The sequence below is a fragment of the Tupaia chinensis genome, unplaced genomic scaffold (genome assembly GCF_000334495.1).
Source record: "Tupaia chinensis unplaced genomic scaffold, TupChi_1.0 Scaffold000270_2, whole genome shotgun sequence".
NCBI lineage: Eukaryota > Metazoa > Chordata > Mammalia > Scandentia > Tupaiidae > Tupaia > Tupaia belangeri.
This window is the reverse complement of record NW_006159751.1, coordinates 1,688,096-1,708,276: the sequence shown is the minus strand read 5'-3', so window position 1 is coordinate 1,708,276 and position 20,181 is coordinate 1,688,096. Positions and strand designations below refer to the sequence as shown.

The following is a 20,181-nucleotide window of genomic DNA, read 5'->3' as shown; positions in this document are numbered from 1 at the left end:
GTGCTGTGGCTGGCCGCCCTCGCCCCTGCCCTGCCTCTACTGCATGGACTTTATGGAGCCCTGCCCACCTTCTCCCAGTATCCAGCCCTCTCTTCTGTAGACCATGCCCACTTTGGCACTAACCAGAAACTTGCCATGGCTATTGCTCTACCGTAAAATTGAGGTACCTCACCCTGTTCTGAGAAATGCTTGCTAGTCCAGGATGGCAGAAGGTTGAGAAGCTACCCCAGGGAGAAGTGCTGTTGTGATGAGCATATGGAGAAAGAGAAGCAGATGGCACAGGCCTGCAGGACAAGGTCTCTGAGAGAACACTGTGGTTTGACCAGATACTAGTACCTTCCCTTGTGGCTCTATTTTATTGACAAGGGTCAACAAGACCCCTTGGGACGCTACTCCCAAGAGTGTGAGGAGATCAACGGGGAGACATTTCCTGAGGTCCAAGAGTAGGAAGAATGGCCTCAGCAAGGTTCAGTCTCCAGAAGAGCATGCCTAGCAAGGCTGGGATAGGGGGCCTAGCCCCATACTGCAGCTGCTGGGCACTGCACCGAGAAAGCCAAATCTGATATGGCTGACCAGGGTTCAAGTCCTGACCCTGTCAGCCTGAAAAACATGCCAGGCATGCATGTGTGTGCCCACAGTCCTGATGGGATGAAGAATTGGAAGAAGAAGAATTGTGCATGACCAGACCCAGGTGGGCAGGGTGCTTTCTTTCTTTTTTTCTCTCTCATTCTCTTGCATATACACATGCCCTCTGCCATTAAAAAAAGATAAAATTGGGGCTGGGGCTTTGAACATGACAATGTGTCTCCCAGCCCCACTCATGGGTGCCCCCGGTCAGAGTATATGCCCTCTCTGGATCTCACAGAGGCTGGAAGGTTTTACAGTTTGGGGGTCCTCCGCCCCTCTACTTCCCTCCAAAGCACAAGTGGCCTTGCAAAGACCACATTCTGAGAAAGCACATCCAGAGGACAGGAATAATTGACTGGCTATTTAGAAAGTGACACTCATGAATAATCTAATCCCAATTTGCATGTGACTCCCTCCCTGTTGACAAGAGACCAGTGGCAAACTTGATTACATCCCCTTTCCTGGGTTTTCTCTGTGCTGACAGGCTGGCACTTGCTAGTCCACCCCTGCCTGGTTTTAATGCTGGTTTGCTGTCTTTATTTAGCTGTCTGCTTCCTTGCTCTATGCTTGTCCATGTCAGTGTGTCTTTCCTGGAAGCTGTGTGAGCCCAAGGGGTCGTGTCTCTACAGGAACTCTCTCTTACTCGGCTTTGTGGTGCAGCCACGGCGGTCGTTGCCTTTGAGACTGAGGCTGGTGCAGGCAGCTCCCTGGCCTTTACTGTCCCCCGACTACTCACAATAGGAATAGTCTCGGCCATGATGACTTTTTGGACCGAGTGACAACATGAGGGTTTTCAACAATTAGAAGAAAAGATCTATGCCAGAAGCTGAGCCCAATAAGGATAATTAGTTGTTTTAAGGAATTATGCTTACTCATAATCAATTTTAGCATTTTCGTTTTTCACTTCTAGAAACTCCATTTGGTTCTTTTTCCACATCTGTCTGGTGGTTCCTGATAGTTTCTGCTGCTTGCTATCTTTGTGATTACAATCTTTATTTTTAGAAAGCATTTTATGCATCACTGTTCTGTATCTATCAGTTCTAGGATCTGAATTTCTTGAGGAGATCCAAATCTATGGTTTGCTTCCTCTGTTGACTTTCACTCATGGTTGTGTGCTTCCTTACGGTACATGTATTTTTTAACTTGATCTTAGTCTGTGGAAATCCTAAAGGCCTACATTAAAGAAGTTTACCTCTGGCGAGAATTTAAATATGGCTTTCCCATAAGCCAGGCAGTACTACCGTCTTACAACCACTGTGTCCCACTTCCAGGGCCTAGTTTAATTTGAAGTTCTTTCTTTTTACTACCAGCCCCAGGCTCAGCTTCTCAGGGACGAGTCACAGATTGTGGGGCTACTGCTGGCATGGGACTCAGAGCAATAATGTTTCTCCCTCTGCTTACTGCTCAGTCTTCCCAGCTGTGACGTTGTCTTGTGATTTGATCCTTCTTACTGGTGGGAAAATAGATTTCTCCTACTTCAAATGAACCCCGTAATTCATCAAAAAGTATGTTTTACTTAAAATACAGGTGTTTTGCAGTAGAAAGGCCCTTGATGATCTAGTCTGCCAGGTCAACAGTTCCAATGATAATCCATTCATAGTTCATTCACTCATTCAGCAAATACCCGTGTGCCCACCATGTGACAGGCATGGTTCTGGATACTGAGGATATGGCCTCTGCTCTCCTGGAACTCACACTCTGATTCAAGGAGTGGGTCCCACGGCGAACCTGGTCCATGGAACGCACAGCAGGGAGTTGCTTTATCTCTCATTCACTCATGAAATTTGGGCCCCTACTAAACAGTGCACAATGTGTTAGGCTTCAGGGATCCAGAGATAGATAGGCCTATCTTCAGATTGCTCTTACCCCAGTGAGGAAGACAGACATCTGGGGAGGTATATCAGAGCATAAGTGGTCCAATGGAAGCGGAAATCCAGGAATGAGTGATATCCTGCCTGGGGGAGTAAGGGACAGCCTAGAGAGGTGACATTTGAATGACAGCTGGAAAGATGAGTAGGAATTGCCTGGCAAAAGAAAAAGAAGGTCGATCACAGCAAAGAGAAGAACTGGGTAAAGGCTGGAGTCATGGAGTAGCCTGGTGCATCTGGAAACAATGATGAAAACAGTGTGGGAGGAGTGTAGGCAGGAGGAGGAGAGGATGGAAGCCTCCCTGGTGCTGTACGTTGAGATCGCATCCCCTTCCAAGACTTTGTGCGTCCTCTTCAGAGTCTTTGTACCTCCTCGATCTTGCCTTCCTCCATCCCGAATCAGGTACCAAATCCTGCAGGTTCTGCTCTGTAAATAGTACATGTCTGTCCCCTCCTTTCCTTTCCTGCTGCTGCTGCCTTGGTTCAGGCCTCATCGTTTCCTGCTACTGATTTCCCTGCCTCTCCCTTCACCCCCCAACCAGTCCATCCTGCGCAATGCTTTCAGGGTGAGGTTTCCAAGATGAATATTTGGATGTATCAATCCCCAGCTTAAAATCCTTCATTGGCAGGACCAGCAGATGGTGTAATGGCTATGTCGCTGGACTCCCATGTAGTCGACCACGGTTTGAGTCCTGGACACGGGGCTTAAACTCACACCAGGCATGTGTGCATGCATGCCCAAGATCTCAAGAGAATGGAGAAAAAGGGATTGCAGTGTGGCCATCCCCCTTGGGGGGTGATTTCACGCTTTCCGTCTCTCTGTCTCTCTCTGTCATTCTGGCGAACAAACGCGCCCTATAACAAAAACCTCTCAAAAAAAAAAAAAAAATCCTTCATTGGCTCCCCACTGCTTCCAGGAGAAAGTTCAAATGCCTGGGATTAACCCAGAAGAATCTTCATGGAACCATCTCTACAGCCTCATCTCCTATCTATTCCTTATCACAGCCAGTAATTTCTCATAGTTCTTTACAGCTCAGAGATCAGCCTGAGCACCACCTCCAGAAGATCCTCTGCCCCCCTCCTGTCTGATTTAGAGGGCCCTCTTTAGTGTCCACACAAGGCTCAGCACACATTCTCCTGGTAGTATTGCGACAATGGTCTGTCATAACAATAGACTTATCTGTCTTCCCGATGGTGTCATAAGCTTTTCAAGGACAGGAGACATGCCTGTCCATCTGGCTTCGTAACCCTAGCACCTAACAAAGTGACAAGCACAGACAAGCATCCAGCAGTTATCTGAAGAACTCCTCAATCCAAAGGGAAGGCCAGTGCAGGTGTGTATGTGTGTGAATGTGTGTGTTTATGTTCATGCATGTGTGCATATGTAGTAAATACAATCAGCAGGATATTCTTTTGGACCATCAGACAGGCTCTGCACCTATGTGTAACCTTGTCTGCTTCATAATACGTGCAGTGACTGGCCTGAGGCTGGTGCTACAGGCCCTTTCCTCTGACATTCTGTACATCTGCACATCTGCGACTCCTGGGAAGAAGATGGTTTAGAGTAGTGGTTCTCAAAGTATGGTCCCATATCACCATTATCAGTGTCACCGAGGAACTGAATTACAATGTGGATTTTCAAGTGTCACTCCAGACCTATAAAATCAGAAATCAGAGGTTAGGGCCCAGCAATCTGTTTTAACATGCCTTCCAGGCAATTCTGATGCACTCTAAAGTTTGGGAAGCATGGTTTTAGAAATGCAGCTTTGTCACCCAGCACAATTGCCACTAAGATGACAAAACAAGGTGATTATTGCCACAGACCAAGAGTAGTGAAAAGACTGCCAGTTAAGGGTTGGCAGGCTACATGGCAGGCTGAGGCCGTGCAAGAGGCCCAGGTTCAACTTCTGGTCCACTCTAGAAGCCAGAGTGGTAGCCCCAGCTACTCAGAGGCAGAGTAGGGGATCATGACATGGTGAAGAACTCTTGGCTAAGAGCCTGCAGCTGAGATGGCCATGACCCAGCCACAGCAACAGACCCCCTAGAAGAATTGCCTATCCCCTTCTTCAGGACTCTCTGTAGGCAGAGCCCAAAACCATCTCCCTTTGCATCTACAAGCCTCCAAGCAGGGTGTCTCTGCTCATACCACTTCAAAAGTTTTTCCATTGTCTTAAAACTACTCTTCTTTTCTTCCTTTCTTTCTTTCTTACTTCCTTTTAATTTGCCAGACAGCTCTTGAGTTGGTGAACCAAGCTCACTGGAAAGAGACAGAGAGGGAAGAAAGCACCCACCTTGGGACAGAGTGGCATTCTCTCCACGCAACTTTAATGGGGTCCAGCCACATTAGCCACCAGGTTCTGGACTGGTCCTAGGCTGTTCTTTCCGATGTGGACTAGCCAAGTCCTTTGGCTTATTTCTCTCTTCAGGGCAGGGCACAGTGAGAAAGGAGTGCACCAAAGTCAGACGAATCTGGTTTGGAACATTGGCTTGGACAAGCTGATGATCCCAAGCAAGTTACTTAACCTTAACCTCTTGTCTCAAAAATGGGACTCATATTGCCTTATAAGGTTGCTATGAAAGTTGAATGGCCCATATTGATACTAAATAAGAATGAACTATTAAGCACTAAATTGTCACCTTGACTGTTACTAAATTGCCTTCTCTGAGCCTCATCTTCCCCTCTGAGTCCATCCCTGGGTGAGGCTTTCAGAGGAACTGCAGGTCTCAAAATGCCCATCAGGCTCTCAGCTTACTGCTGGAGCTCACATTGCAGGTGAGCCCAGGAGAACACTTCACTGCAGAGGACGTGAGCAGAGGTGTGCATTTGGGGGTTGGGAGGCACAGGTGGTGGAATGGAGTGGTGAAGGGGGCTTCTATTCCATTTTTCAAATCCCCTGCCTTAAGAATGGACATTTTAGGCTGAAGTTATTTGTATAACTGTGGTTAGGCTGACATCCTTGATCTGGGCCCCTCTAAAGTTCTCGCTCTTACTAACAGGATTGCTACCTGCCATATCAGTTCCTCAGCTCCTTTGGCTTTAGGCCTGAGTAACTAGCAGTTGTGCTTAGGGACTTTCAAACAGATCTGGTCCAGGTGCCAATTCTGCAACTGGTTAGCCAGTGACTTCAGTCACCTTACTTAACCACTCTATCCTAGGTTTCCTCATCTGTAAAGTGAAGATAATAGTAGTATCTCCTTAGTGTTACTGGGAGCAGCAAATGATGTAACATATGCTCAATATCTATACAGTGTAAGAATTAAAAAGAAAAAAGTCCCAACAGCATTGCTTCATGGGAGGGGATTTGGCAAAGAGGCTGCTCTGTGTTTGTCAAGGGATGATTCATCAGTCCAGATTGGTAACTTTGGTGTCCTCCAGGGTGGTCTACCATTGCTCTTGGCCCCTAGTCAAGGAAGGAACCACTACAGAGGGCTCAGTCCTAGAACTCACTATGATAGCCCAGTTTGCTCTAAGAACTCTCCTCCCTCTTATCTCACTGCTAGACAGATTCTCTCCCCTCCATTCCCTCCCCAGCACCAGGGACTCCAGGAATCCAAGTTCAGGGATTTCCCAGTGGGAAAATGTGCACAGGACTGGGTGTGGCAGCAAGGCTGAGACTCCTTACCGATGTTCGCATAGGACATGTCTCCTTGATTGAGTACCCAACAGTGGAGCCCTAAGTGGGCGGTGCTTTGGCCTCCAGTGAAGAATGAACTCCTCACCCAATGGACCACCCTGCCCCTGCCTGAGAAGCAGCGGAATCGGGTGGGAGCCTGGCTTGCGTTTATCTCTTGGCACCTGGAGAAGGAAATGAAGGCAGCAATTAATTGTACAAGGCGGGTGGTTTGTGCAGCTTAAGTTCAGATAAAAAGTTTAATTATCCCTAAGCCCTAATACAAACTAATTAGCCTTCCATATTAGGAGGGTAAGCTTCCCTGCTCTTGTCTCAGCTCAGACATCACTGTGGATTACCAAGGATGTGCTAGGAGAGAGGGAGGCAGGGAGGCAGGGAGGCCCCACCTGCTCAGAGGCAGACAGCCTCCCCACCCTGGCACCCAGGAGGATCTAAGTCAGGGATGAAAATCATAGCTCACCTGGGGTGCCACCTCCAGGAGAGACTTTTCTTGTCCCTTACTCTCCCAACTCACAAAGCCAAGATGAGGCCGGGAGAGGAGCTCTAACTTGCATGAGTGGAAGCAAACAAAAAGGAAATAAGGCTGTAAAGTTTAAATTATTGTTTCTAGGCCATGATTTTTTTCTCTTCTTTCCTTTCTGTCTCTTTCTTCAAAATGCCATAGAGAAAATAGGACCATAAATGCCCTTAGGACTTAGAGAATCACCATCATCTCTCTCACCTCTGTGCTCCTGCCCAGTGGAGCCCTCTACCCCCCAGTTCCTGCACCTGAAGGGGTCTGGGATAAGCCCCCCCCCATCATTGCCATTAACATTTACTGCCATTTAATGGCTGTTTACTAGGCAATAGGCATGTGGTCTTTGCAACATTGAAAGGTAGGCTTTGTGTCTTATCTGGTATTATCTTTTCTATTTTATTTTATGATTTGTTGTTTACATTTAATCATTGCAAAGAACCAGCAGTTAGTGTAATGGCTATGTCGCTGGACTCCCATGTAGTCAACCGTGGTTCGCGTCCCAGACCCGGTGGCTTAAAATTCATGCCGGGCGCGTGTGCATGTGTGCCCAAGATCCCGAGAGGAGAATGGAGGAGAAGGGATTGCAGTGTGACCATCCCCCCTGGGGGGTGATTTCTCGCTTTCTGTCTCTGTGTCTCTCTCTGTCTGTCTGGCGAGCGCATGCGCCCTATAGCGAAAAACTCAAAAAAAAAAAATCATTGCACACCTTTACAGCATACACTAGGGTTTGCCTTTCTTTCTTTCTTTCTGTCTTTCTTTCTGTCTTTCTTTTTTTGCAAGGTAGGTAGGTGTTACTTGTTAACTTGTACATTCCACATACATTCATTGAAGTGCTTTGAGCAGAGGATAACATGCTTGGATTTGCATTTTAAGAATCTGCTTCTATGGGAATTAAAAAGGAACACAAGCGGAAGTGAGAATTATGGTTAAGAGGCTTTTGCAGAAGTCCAATCTAGAAATAACTGTGGCCTGAGCCAGGGTTTACTTAATAAACACATAAAGCTCTTACGATGTGCCAGATTGAGCACTTAGAAATAGTAACTCATTTCATCCCTTACCACAACCCTATGAAGTAGGTGTGATTATTTTATCAACACCAGGAAACCAAAGACCGAGAAGTTAAGTAACACACACAAAGTGACCCAGTCAACAGTGGCAGAGTCACAATTTGCCCTGGGTAGTCTGGAGTTCCATCCACATTTTTCTTAAGTTTATTTTTTTCTCGAGAGAGTAAGAGAGAGGCCCTTATGTCAGTCTTCACACCATGACCCTCCCCAGCCCTGCAGCCAGCCTGGATCCTCGGTATGCCAATGGACACAATTGGACTGTCCAGGTGAACCGGGGATGTGAACCTGCAGCCCTTCCCTATGGCTTCCAGCATCGCACAGCCACACCCCTACTGCCTTACCCCACTGTGGCTGGGCCCAGAGTGCACACTTGAAGCTGCTATGCTGTACTATTGCCACTGAGGCAGCAGAGAGAGAGAAGAGGATAAGTTTCAGCTGACTCCTTCGAACCTCCTCCCACAATTATCCTCTCCCCAACTTCACCCACACCTTCCTCTTCCCCTCCTCCCTCAGTGTAGGGAGGAACAGGACAGAGCAAAGATGATGGAAGACAGCCAACCTGTGCTCTAACCTCCTACTGCCTTTTATTACCAAATGACCTTGAACAAGTTACTGTGCTCTCTGGTCTTTAGCTCATCATTGCTAAAAGGGTTGACTCTACCTGACGGGATAGATTCTTGTGAGACCCAGTGATGCAAAGTTCCTAGCTCAGGCTACCACACATGGTTCCTTTCCATCCTTCCATTCCCATCCTCTCCCCTTCAGACCAAATGTTCTTATTCCCTTGATTGTTGCCCATGAGAGGATTTTCAAATGACTCACTGCCCAGCCTCCCTTCTCTGGGCATAGTCTAGGTCATCAATGCCCTGTAGACTCTATCATGCCCCAAACTCAGCACAAAAGCCTACAAGTGGTCGCAAAAAGGAACAAAATATGCACACTCACTCCCTTTTTCTGGACTGTACTCCTATTCATCCAGACTAAGATGGCCTTGGGTTTTAAGCAACTGTAGTGCACTGGTGTTCAACACTGAAGTTAAATTCCCTAGTAATTTTTAACATAGGCTCCTTACAAGTCAGGTCACTCCCATCAGCTAAATAAGTCATTGATTGTTTGAATCAAAATGCTAATAATGCCATTTGTCTTTGTTAAAATGAATCTGGCTGGTTTCACCCATGATTAAAACCTGTTAAAATCCGTTTGACTTCTGAAGACCCCAATTCATGGTAGCTCTATCACTTAGAAATTTGAAGCACTTTTTTTTTTTTAAAGGTTTTTCACTATAGGACACATGTGCTTGCCAGAGAGAGAAACGGTGAGAGAAAAAGTGAGAAATCACCACCCAAGGGGCATGGCCAAGCCTCAATCTTTTCCCTTCTATTCTCCTCTTGGGATTTTGGGTACCACATACATGTGCCCAGTGTGAGTTTCAAGCTGTCAGGTCTAGGACTCAAACCATGGTCAGCTATGTGAGAGTCCACCATCTTAACCAACATGCCACCTGCTGGCCCCCCTGAAGAACTTAGTTTAAAATAACAGTGGTCATGGTGGCAGCAGCAGTCGCAGCCTCATCACCACCACCATCATTATCATGGGATCCAAATGAAAGAAGATGAACAAAAATAATAATTTGTTAGTAAGTGGAGCCACTAACAAGGAAGGATGGAACAACTAACCCACAGGAAAGTCAGGGGCAAAGCTGGTTCAGTGAGACGTGGACCAGGAACTTGAACTTCATCACTTTCCTGTCCCTCTCATCTCTTCCTACACACCTGTCTTCTTCCTCTCTGACCACAATCAAGGTTTTCCCCATGGCAGAAAGTGTGGCTGCCAACAGCTCTGGAGTCTTCCTTGTTGCAGTTTCCACCTCTTTAGAAGAGATTAATATGATCCCAGAGGTAAGCATTGAAGGGATTATGGCATGACCATCCCCCTCAGGGGTGATTTCTCACTTTGCCTCTCACTGACTCTTTCTAAAAAATACTGAAATGTATCATTAAATGGTTGAGTTTTCGGTATGCAAATTGCATCTAAATAAAGCTCATAAAAAATAAATTCATGGGCCAGCAGACAGTGTGAAGGTTAAGGTGCTGGATCCCACATGGCCAACTTTGTGGTTCAAGTCCTAGACTTGAGAATCACACCAAGTGTGTGTGTGTGTGTGAGAGTCCACCATCTTAACCAACATGCCACCTGCTGGCCCCCCTGAAGAACTTAGTTTAAAATAACAGTGGTCATGGTGGCAGCAGCAGTCGCAGCCTCATCACCACCACCATCATTATCATGGGATCCAAATGAAAGAAGATGAACAAAAATAATAATTTGTTAGTAAGTGGAGCCACTAACAAGGAAGGATGGAACAACTAACCCACAGGAAAGTCAGGGGCAAAGCTGGTTCAGTGAGACGTGGACCAGGAACTTGAACTTCATCACTTTCCTGTCCCTCTCATCTCTTCCTACACACCTGTCTTCTTCCTCTCTGACCACAATCAAGGTTTTCCCCATGGCAGAAAGTGTGGCTGCCAACAGCTCTGGAGTCTTCCTTGTTGCAGTTTCCACCTCTTTAGAAGAGATTAATATGATCCCAGAGGTAAGCATTGAAGGGATTATGGCATGACCATCCCCCTCAGGGGTGATTTCTCACTTTGCCTCTCACTGACTCTTTCTAAAAAATACTGAAATGTATCATTAAATGGTTGAGTTTTCGGTATGCAAATTGCATCTAAATAAAGCTCATAAAAAATAAATTCATGGGCCAGCAGACAGTGTGAAGGTTAAGGTGCTGGATCCCACATGGCCAACTTTGTGGTTCAAGTCCTAGACTTGAGAATCACACCAAGTGTGTGTGTGTGTGTGTATGTGTGTGTGTGTATGCCCAAAGTCTCTACAGGAGACTTTGCAGTATGGCCATTTCCCTGGGGGGGTGGGGGGTGGGTGATTTCCTACTCCCCCCTCTTTGGCAAACACACGTGCCCTAGAATAAAAACTAAATAATAGTAATAATAAATAATTTCAGGAGAGGAACTCATTGACCCAGTTTGGGTCAGACACCCTATTTTGAACACCCTATTATGCCTCATGGGAATAGGTGTGTATGGGGACAATGTGGCAGCTGCTCTGAACAGAGTTTATGCTGCCATGGTGGGAGAGGGTCACTGTTCCTTGATGGGGCAGAGTATTAGCAGACAAAACCATAGATGCCCATCACATTAGCTACCAGAATTTACAGTTACTCAAACCCTGAATCAAGCATTTCCTCTGAAATATCAATGATCACAACAACCCTGGGGACATAAAACCCATTTTATAGGTGGTAGATAGATAGATGCTCAGCTTAAATAAATTACCCAGGGTCATTTAGTTAATAAGCAAAGTGGGGCTGGGGTTCAAACCCAGGTCTGACTTCAGTCTCTTCTCAATAACTAGACCTCTGGTGTTATAGTTGAAACATTCTAGAACATTCCACTGGAGACCTAACTCTAGGTCCATCTAATTTATTTATTTACTCTTTCACAAAAGGAGACCCTTCTAACGTGAAAATCATGAGCTTCCTTTGCTGGCTTAGGACCACTGTTGCTAATCTTTGAGAAGCCTGAAAGTGGTTTATCAAGCCCTAAACCACATTGTTTTTTCACACCACATTTCTGCAGTTTGCCAAGAGTGTGAGGAACTGGGACAAGAATGCATCTTGCTAAATCATGATGCAGTAGCCCTGTAGCAGTCTCCTGATCCACCAGCCCATTAACCTTACTCTTAACACAAGAAATAAGGCTAATTTGGCAAGATGTGTGCACAGTGAACCAATACAGCTTATTTTCCAAGTGTTCACAAGCTGTCCACTTCATAATCTGTTCTTGACTTCTGCCAGAATTTGATGGCAGAATTAATGGAAGCCAAGCCTGTTGGTCTATGGTTTCTCAGACCTCCATTCTCAACTTCATTAAAAATACCAATAGAAGTTTCTCATCTCTAATCTCTTGGTATTCCTGTCTAGCACCATGGTTTCTCAGAGATCATGTGCAGTGGTTTGCAGCCCCATCTCTATAGCTCTCCTGTTGCCCAGGGTGGGATCCAGGTGGACCTGTGATGGAAATCCATTGCGTTCAGCTGAGTGCTCGCCAGCTGTCCTCTCCTCAGATCCTTTTTCTTAGTGTTGTCCCAGCCTTTCCAAGATACAGTGCATTCTCCTCCATGGAGGAGACCATGTGTGCATGGGAGTGGAGTGATTCTGCTTTCTCTGTCATCTGTCCTCAGCAGACCATGTACACCAGCAGTGGGCATAGCTCCCCTCCTCGTTCTTGTTCCAAACAGATAAAACAACCTTTATGGGGACCAGAAGATGGCATAATGGTTAAGGTGCTGGACTCCCACATGGCTGAACACAGTTCAAGTCCTGGACCCAGAGGCTTGAAAATCACACCAGTTGCATGTGTGTGTGTGTGTATGTGTGTGCGTGCCCAAAATCTGAAGAGGAGTAGGGAGGAAAAGGGAGGAGAAGGATTGCTGTGTGGCCATCCCCCTTGGGGGGTGATTTCACACTTTCTCTCCCTCTGTCTCTCCAGCAAGCACACATGCCCTATAGCAAATACCTCTCTTAAACAAACAAACAAAAAACAGCCTTTGTGTTGTCCTCAGCATTTTTTACCAGCATTGGTCACCTTCCAGTGGTGTTATCTAAAAATTTCAGCTAACATGATATGTCTCAGGGGCAACCTCCTTTCATAATCCTTAGGATTCCTTGAATTTGGGACAATCAACTACATTTTCAGAGTTTCTTATCAACAGAGGCTGTGGTTTTCAGAATGCCAGGTAAAAGTAACAGTAGCCGTCATTTACAGAGCCATAAATGTTACAATAGGATTATGATATATGTTCATCTTATTATCTTCATTTTATGGACAAGAGAACTGAGGCCCAAAGTCACAGTCCCCCATGGTCACAGTAATTTTAGGGCGGAGCTGGATGAGTCTGGCACCCAAGTTGACCAGGTCCAGAACCCGAGTTCTCAGTTACTTTGCTTGAGGCCCTGAGAATCCTGGCTGGGGAGGCAAATCAGCCATGAGGGCCCAGAAGGAGCTCGTGCAGGCTTTAATGTCTGTGCATGTCTGAGACAACCTGAGCCAGGACAAAGGGCCTGGCCGCTGAAGTAGGAAGACGGTTCTCAAAACAGAAGCCTACTTCATAGAGCACTGAGAGGCTTAAATGAGATCACTCATTCATCCACAAAGATCTGTCCACTACTGCCACATGTCCACAAAGCCCTGAGGCATTTAGGAAGTGAGCGCTCCTACTTCTGACAGCACCTCGCCCCTTCCACATCCTCCCTGGAGAGTCAGGATGCCTCAGTCCCCCAGGACAAGTGACTGGAGCCTCATACTTCAGCAGCAGCAATTCCTGGTGACCGGCAATTCCAGATACCCAGAGGGCACAGAAGCAGGAGAGATGGGGTTTTCTGGCTTTGACCAAAGGAGCCATCACAACCCTTTACTTAATAAGGCCTTTCAATGATCTCAATAAAGAGGAGGCTAAACACTTAACCGCTGTGGAGAGTATCTTATTGATTGGAGGAGAGAGGCTCTGGCCTGCCTGCTCCGGGCTGAGTGGGAGCCAGGCCAAGCCAGTCCCAGGGGGCAGTTGCCAGGGTGTGAAGTACTTAAGAGAGTTTCTCCAGGCTCTGAGAGGAGTCATACTGCCCCAGAGTAACTTCACAGCTGAAGGGGCTGAGTTTCAGGGCTCATGGCTCCCCTCTGAGACAGAGTGATTAGGAAAAAATGAGAGAAAAGCAAGAGGTGTGGGCTTTAATTTCAGCTCAACAAACAGTGCAGCCCATGTAGTGTCTCTGAGCCTCAGCTCCTGCGTCTGTACAAGGGGATAAAAATGCCAAGTTCGCGGGGGGTCATGGGGCTTAGGTGAGGTACCTATATGTACAATGCTTTGTAAATTCTGGATCTTCACATGAATAGAAGGTAGGTTTATTAGATGTTACTTTTATGCTCATAAATGAGGTCCCATTGCCCTTCTGCTTAAAACTCATCCATGTTCCTCATTGTCCTTGGGATACAATCCATTCTCCTCACCATGGCCCACTAGACACTGCATGATCTGGCCCCTGCCTGCCTCCTCCACCTCCCCCTGTGTCCAGCTCTGCTGGTCCTCAGACGATTCCTAAAATAGGCCAAGCTCCTTGCTATTACCATGAGGTCTCTGCACCTCTGTTTACCCATTTAGAACAAACATATCCAGATGTTTGGCATGACCAGATTATTTTCACATGTTGGCTTCAGTGTTAGCTCTTAAGAGGGGCCTTTCCTGATCACACTTCTGCTACTTTACACAACACCAATTTTTCTTCTCTTCATGGAAACAACCACTAGTCATTATTTTTTAATGAATTTACTTACTTGTTCGTGGTCTTCCCCTTACAGGATGCTGGCTTCACGAGCACAAGGATCTTGTCGCCTTTGTTCACTCCCAGGTGGTATCTTAGTACCTGGCACGTGGCTGGCACCCTAAACCTCTGTAGGATGAGTGGGTGAATGAATGAATGAATGCTGACTTTTTGCCCACCTGGCCCTCTCTCTCTTCCTTATGCCCTATTTCTCTCTCTCTCTCCCAGCTATGGAGACATGGTGCCTAAGACGATAGCAGGGAAGATCTTTGGCTCCATCTGCTCCCTGAGTGGTGTCCTGGTCATTGCCCTGCCCGTCCCTGTGATTGTTTCCAACTTTAGCCGAATTTACCACCAGAATCAGAGAGCTGATAAACGCAGGGCACAAAAGGTAAGCCTCAGACACAGGGGTGGAGTAGGGTGGAGACAGTATAAGGGGCAGGGGCAGCAACAGGAAGGGCCCCGGACCTTGGCCTGTGAGACTGGCATGGGGAGCTGCCCCGCCTGGGCAGATGATCACTGGTTTAGAAGGGATGGCAGCTTCATCTCCTTCCTGCTCACGGGCACCCTGAATTGCAGCCCCAGCTAGCTGCTAAAGGTGCCAAACCCTCAACTACCCGTAAGCTGATTATCTCCCTTTGGGATAATCTATGGCAACTTTCTGGGTCCCTTAGCCACTGCCACTTGGCAGTCCCCTAAACTTTACTCTCTCTCAGCCAGGAACTTACTGGGAAACATAACTTCTTTTTTTTTTTCCTTTGGGAGAGGTTTTTGCTATAGGGCGCGTGAGCTCGCCAGAAAGACAGAGAGAGACAGAGAGAGAAAGCAAGAAATCATCCCCCAGGGGGGATGGCCACACCACAATACCTTCTCCTCCATTCTCCTCTCGGGATCTTGGGTGTGCACGCACATGCGCCCAGCATGAGTTTAAGTCACTGTGTCCAGGACTCGAATCGCCATCGACCACATGGGAGTCCAACAACATAGCCATTATACCATCTACTGGTTCCCCATAACCTCTTTTTAATATCTTATAGTAGATTCTGGAAATTCTAGTCACAAAAAAAAAAAAAAGCTGAAAAGAAAAATGAATCCCGGGGAAGGGGACCACTCAGAAGCCATCAGTTCTGATACAACCCAGCACAGCAGGCTTTGGAAACATCCAGGTCTCATGGAGTTAAGGCAAAAAACCCAGCTGACGATCAGAATAACCAACGTTCCTGAGAAAAGTGGTAAATTGTATCCAATATTCACTGCTTAAGAGGCCTACAGGGTTGGCCCTGTAGTGCAGTAAGTGCTGTGCACAGGGAGCCAGACCCATGTGGCTGACCGCTGTTCAAATCCCAGCCCCTGTGGCTTGAAACACATGTGGCTCATATGAATGCATGCCCAGAATCCTGATGGGATGGAGAAGTGGAGGAAAAGGGATGGTGCCATGAGCATGCCCCGTTGGGGGGCGTGCTTTTTTTCTCTTTCTCTTTTTTTCTCTTTGGTGAGTATACATGCCCTCCAGCAATGCAAAAAAAAAAAAATCTACAAAATGAGAAAACAGGTCTGACTTCGTGTTCAGAAAGAAGCCTCCTTTCCCAACTAGCCCTCAGCCTTCTCTCTAGGACAACTCATCCACTCAGCTAACCTGTGTTCACTAGCATTTTTATAGCAACTGGCCTGTGAAGGCTCTTGGGTAGTGACTTAAACCGGGGTTCCTATCAGGAGAGGGCTGTCCGGGGGGAGTCTTTTATTTCTCTGCTGATCTGGGCTGATATTTGGGCCCTCTTCAGCAACATCTGAGCCTCCAGAGGGTATTATCAGAGCCTTTCTGGTACAATGGACAAGACAGGACATCACTGAATGATTGGCTAATGGAGGCTTAGGATTTTGTCTCTCTTTGTTTTAATTATTTTATTTAACTTTATTTATTTTAATTTGACCGAAGAGGAACAGAGAGAGAGAGAGAAAGAAAGAGAGGGGGGGGGGAAAGTGAGAAAGTAAGCCACCAGTTCTGGGACTTGAACTGTGGTTGGTGATGTGGGAGTCCAGTGCCCTTAACCATCATGCCACCTGCCAGCTCCAGGATTTTGTCTCATTTTATCCTATAAACATTTGCTGAGCACCCACTATGTGGCAAACACTATGCGTTGTGGGTAGATTCTCTCCTTGCTACGAGAGCCTGGCTCTTGGCCTTCCACTTGCAGGGGTAACCCCAGGCAGCAGAACTTCTTTATGGATCAGAGGAATCCAGAATTTCCTAACAGATCTGTGTGTGCTGACTCTAACAAAAGTCGCAAAGTTTGTGCCAGCTAGCTTCAAATTGTTAACTATTACCGTGTAATAATATACAAATAATAGTATAATTAAATACACGAAATATGCAATCTGGTGATTATTTCTATACTAAATCTAGCTGGTCCCCACCTCTGGCACATGGCCTTTCATGTGCCCTTGCGGTCTCTTCCTCCCTGCCCTGCTGTCCTCTCTGCCAGTGCTGGACTTTATTTTTACTTATCTTGACCTGGTCTGTAATGCTGCCAGCCTTCAGATTTATCTCCTGGCTCTGCACCATCCTCTCAGCACCTATCTCCTGCTTCTCCACCCAAGGTCAGGATTTCCCCATCCCCTCTCCCCTGCCAGCCATCCCAGAAACAGAAGTCAGCTGGCAAATCTGAACAATGTCTACACTCATTATTCTATCTTAAGTAAAGGGCCAGGGATCCCCTAGCATCCCCGCACCCCGCTCAGGGTCAGGGCTGACACGGACTTTTGGCAGAGCAGGGAAGGCTCGCACACTGGCTGCTGCTGTGCCCACATGGGGCTGGACAGCCCACTCCAGCTGTGCTTAGGTAGCTCCTGCAGCTACCTTTCCCTCCATGCCCACACCCTTACCTACCTCTTAGAGCATCTCTTTCTTTTTGTCCCTGCAAAGATTGTAACAGTGGACATGTGCACCAGGGGCTTTTTTTTTTTTTTTAAGAGAGATTTTTCTTAGAAGGGATGTGCCCTTGCTGGAAAAAAAAAAAAAAAAAAAAAAGACAGAGAGACAGAAAGTGAGAAATCACCCCCAGGGGCGATGGCCACACTGCAATCCCTTCTTCTCCAGTCTCTCGGGATCTTGGGCACACATGCGCAGGCGCCTGGTATGAATTTAAGCCAAGTCCGGGTGGTCAACTGCATTAGAGTCCAGTGACATAACCATTTCGCCATCTGCTGGTCCCCGTGCTGGGGACTTTGTAAAGCTCATCCTGTGCGATTAAAATCCAGAGTAGTAACTTTGCCCTATTCCTCCCTCTAGCTGCTAAAAAGGAGTCTCCGGTCCTTCTGGCTCCCTCCCAGCCCCTCCCTCTTTATTTTCTCTCCCTTTGAAATCAGAGTAAATATTTATAGTGTTTTCACCTAGCCTAGATATTGTTTCTCCTCAAGGTTGCTCAGCTCCATCTCTTTCACCTTGAGCTTCCTGTGAAAGGGGGGAAAAATGCCCTCTGCTTCCTGCACGGAATTTCTCACCATGAGTCAAGGCAGGCATGTCTAGGAAACTCAGTGGGGAAGTGAAAAGAACAGACCTTGAGGAGGTCAGGGAAGCTAGTGAGAATTCGCAGCCGACCACACATGTACCCAGTCACAGGTAAACTCCTGCCTGCGTGCCTTGGGTGAAAGGCTCAAAAGGAAGTCGATGTCCTCATGCTCTTATTGTGACTGGTTTGCTGGAGATAATTACTAAAATTAGTCTACTGCTATTTACATCAGAGACTGTCTTCTGAGCCAAGTGAATTAGTGATCAGGCAGGAAGGCTTACAGTAGGCAGTAAGGGAAATAACTGGAGTGGGATATGGTCCCTGTCATAGTCCATTATTACATTGCTCACAGAAATACCTGAGGCTGAGTGATTCATAAAGAAAGAGAGGTTTTGGGGACCAGCAGATGGCGTAATGGTTACATCACTGGACTCCCACGTAGTTGACTGCAGTTCGAGTCCAGGAACCAACTGGTGGCTTAAAACTCATGCTGGGCACATGTGTGTGTGTGTGCCCAAAATCCTGAGAGGAGACTGGAGAAGGGATTGTGGTATGACTATCTCCCTGGGGGGGTGGGGTGGGGTGATATCTCACTTTCTGTCTCTCTTTGTCTCTCCAGCAAGTGCACGTGCCCCATAGCAAAAATAAATGAATAAATTAATTAATTAATTAAAAAGTCATGATGTATCTTTTCTGTTTTTCTATGCAAAAATGTGTCATGACTTTTCCAACAACTCAATAAATAAATGTGCAGATTTATATAGAAACATAAGTTTTATTTTTTCTAGGACAAATGTCTAAGAATGTTCTCTTTGAGCCTTTTCTTTTTTATTTTATTGTATGTTTTATTTTGCATGTGTTCACCCAAGAGATAGAAGGGAAAGTGAGAAAACACCACTCATGGAGCATAGTCATGCCACAATCTCTTCTTCTCCATTTCTCCCTCCTTTCAGAATTTTGGGCACATACACATGTGCCCAGCTGTTTTTCAAGTTACCAGGTCAAGCCATGAAGTTGACCATGTCAGATCCGGCTAACTTGACCATCATGCCGCTAGCTGACCCTAACCTTTTCATTTTCTCTCTCTCAGGGAAAGATACATACACACACACACACACACACACACATGTCCAAAGGGCACCTGCCTGCCAGAGAGCTAGAAAGTGCTTAAGTGGGAAAGGCATCTCAGAGATCGACAGGATTATGGCCTTGACCACAGGCAGTGGCTGCAGCTGTGCCCAGGGTAGCAACTTCCCCTTCCAGGTCTCCCCTCCAAACCTAGAATCGCCACACCTGTTGAAAATACAATTTTCTGCTTTATTTATCTAGTTTAGAAACTAGCCTGACAGAGTTGATATTCAAAAAGGAGAAGGAGGATGTTATGGGAGCAGCATTTGGCCTGAAAGTTGGAAGACCTGAGCTGAAGTCCTGCTAGTCTGCCTTGTCCTGAATAAGTCACTTCTGCTCACATCTTCCAATTGCTTGTCTTTGAAATGGCCTCGATAGTCTCTAAGCCTCCTTTTAGCTCTCTCACATTGTCCTTATGGCCATGGATGAGAGGCTGACCAATTCACTCAAGGAATCAGCCCATGACAATGGCTTTATACATATGGACTTCCAACAACTCTGCATGATCATCCTCCTCCCTTGGCCACAAGTTTTGCTTGAACATCTGTTCAGAGTGAAGTCCTATGCTGGTGCTTCAGAAACAAATGTGTATAAGTCACAGGTCCTGGACCCCCAGAGCTCAAAGAGCCTCACCCAATTTCATATGCTGGGTATGGTTCTGTAAATACATTGCAAACCTCTTTATCCTGTGTGGGGAATGATTAAACGATCTAGTACATTTGATATGACAATCTGTTGCTTTAATAGAGCCCAGGGTAAGATAAGATTAAAAGAAGTGCCACAAAGGAGAACAGGAGAATCTTTCATCTCTAGAAAGTAATGAAGACAGACCCCGGATATGAGAAAGGTCTGACTCTAAGTGGAGCAATCAGATTATATAAAGCTATAATGAGCTTGACACAATTGGATTTCCATATGCAGCTCTCAACACCCAGCACTCACACAAAGCAGTAACAGCCATATCCTCAAATGATGAGGAAATTGCTTGAATGTAAACATTTTGCTGAGGGGAGAGTTGGAGCCCGATTCCAGGGAGGAGAATTGCCCTGGACCTTGACTGAAAGTTCTTTGCTCAGAGAGAGGAGAAACGAGAAGGCTGACTCGCTGTTCTCTCTCTCTCAGGCCTCTCTTTTCATTTTCTCCTTCATCGGGATAATTCTTTTTCATATTTACAAGAGTTCTAGCCTCTTTTCCATATTTATAAGCCAGGGACAGGGATTGAATTGTCCCTGCAAGGAGATTCTGGTCAATGGGGGGCTTCCCAGGAAACGCTAGATATGGTATGTCCTCTGTGCATCTGCTGACAGCCTGAAGCCCTAATCCATGGCCTCCTTCTAGCTGATGAACCAGCACAGCAGAACACTTGTGAGGGGCACTTAAGGAAAGGGTGATGAGTAATGGAAATTGTCATAATTTCCTGAGGACTCTTCTGCTCAGAGTCCTGC

The 20,181-nt window shown here is 46.5% G+C and overlaps 1 protein-coding gene across 2 annotated transcripts in view; it reads left to right on the top strand.

The window, feature by feature from the left end:
* The window catches only part of KCND3 (potassium voltage-gated channel subfamily D member 3), a 236,813-nt gene that overhangs the window by 205,929 nt on the left and 10,703 nt on the right, over nucleotides 1-20,181 (top strand). For both annotated transcript variants that reach the window (XM_014588231.1, XM_006149660.2), the window contains exon 2: nucleotides 14,328-14,490. In XM_014588231.1, the coding sequence (XP_014443717.1) occupies nucleotides 14,328-14,490 (163 nt within the window). The remainder of the gene's footprint in view (nucleotides 1-14,327; nucleotides 14,491-20,181) is intronic.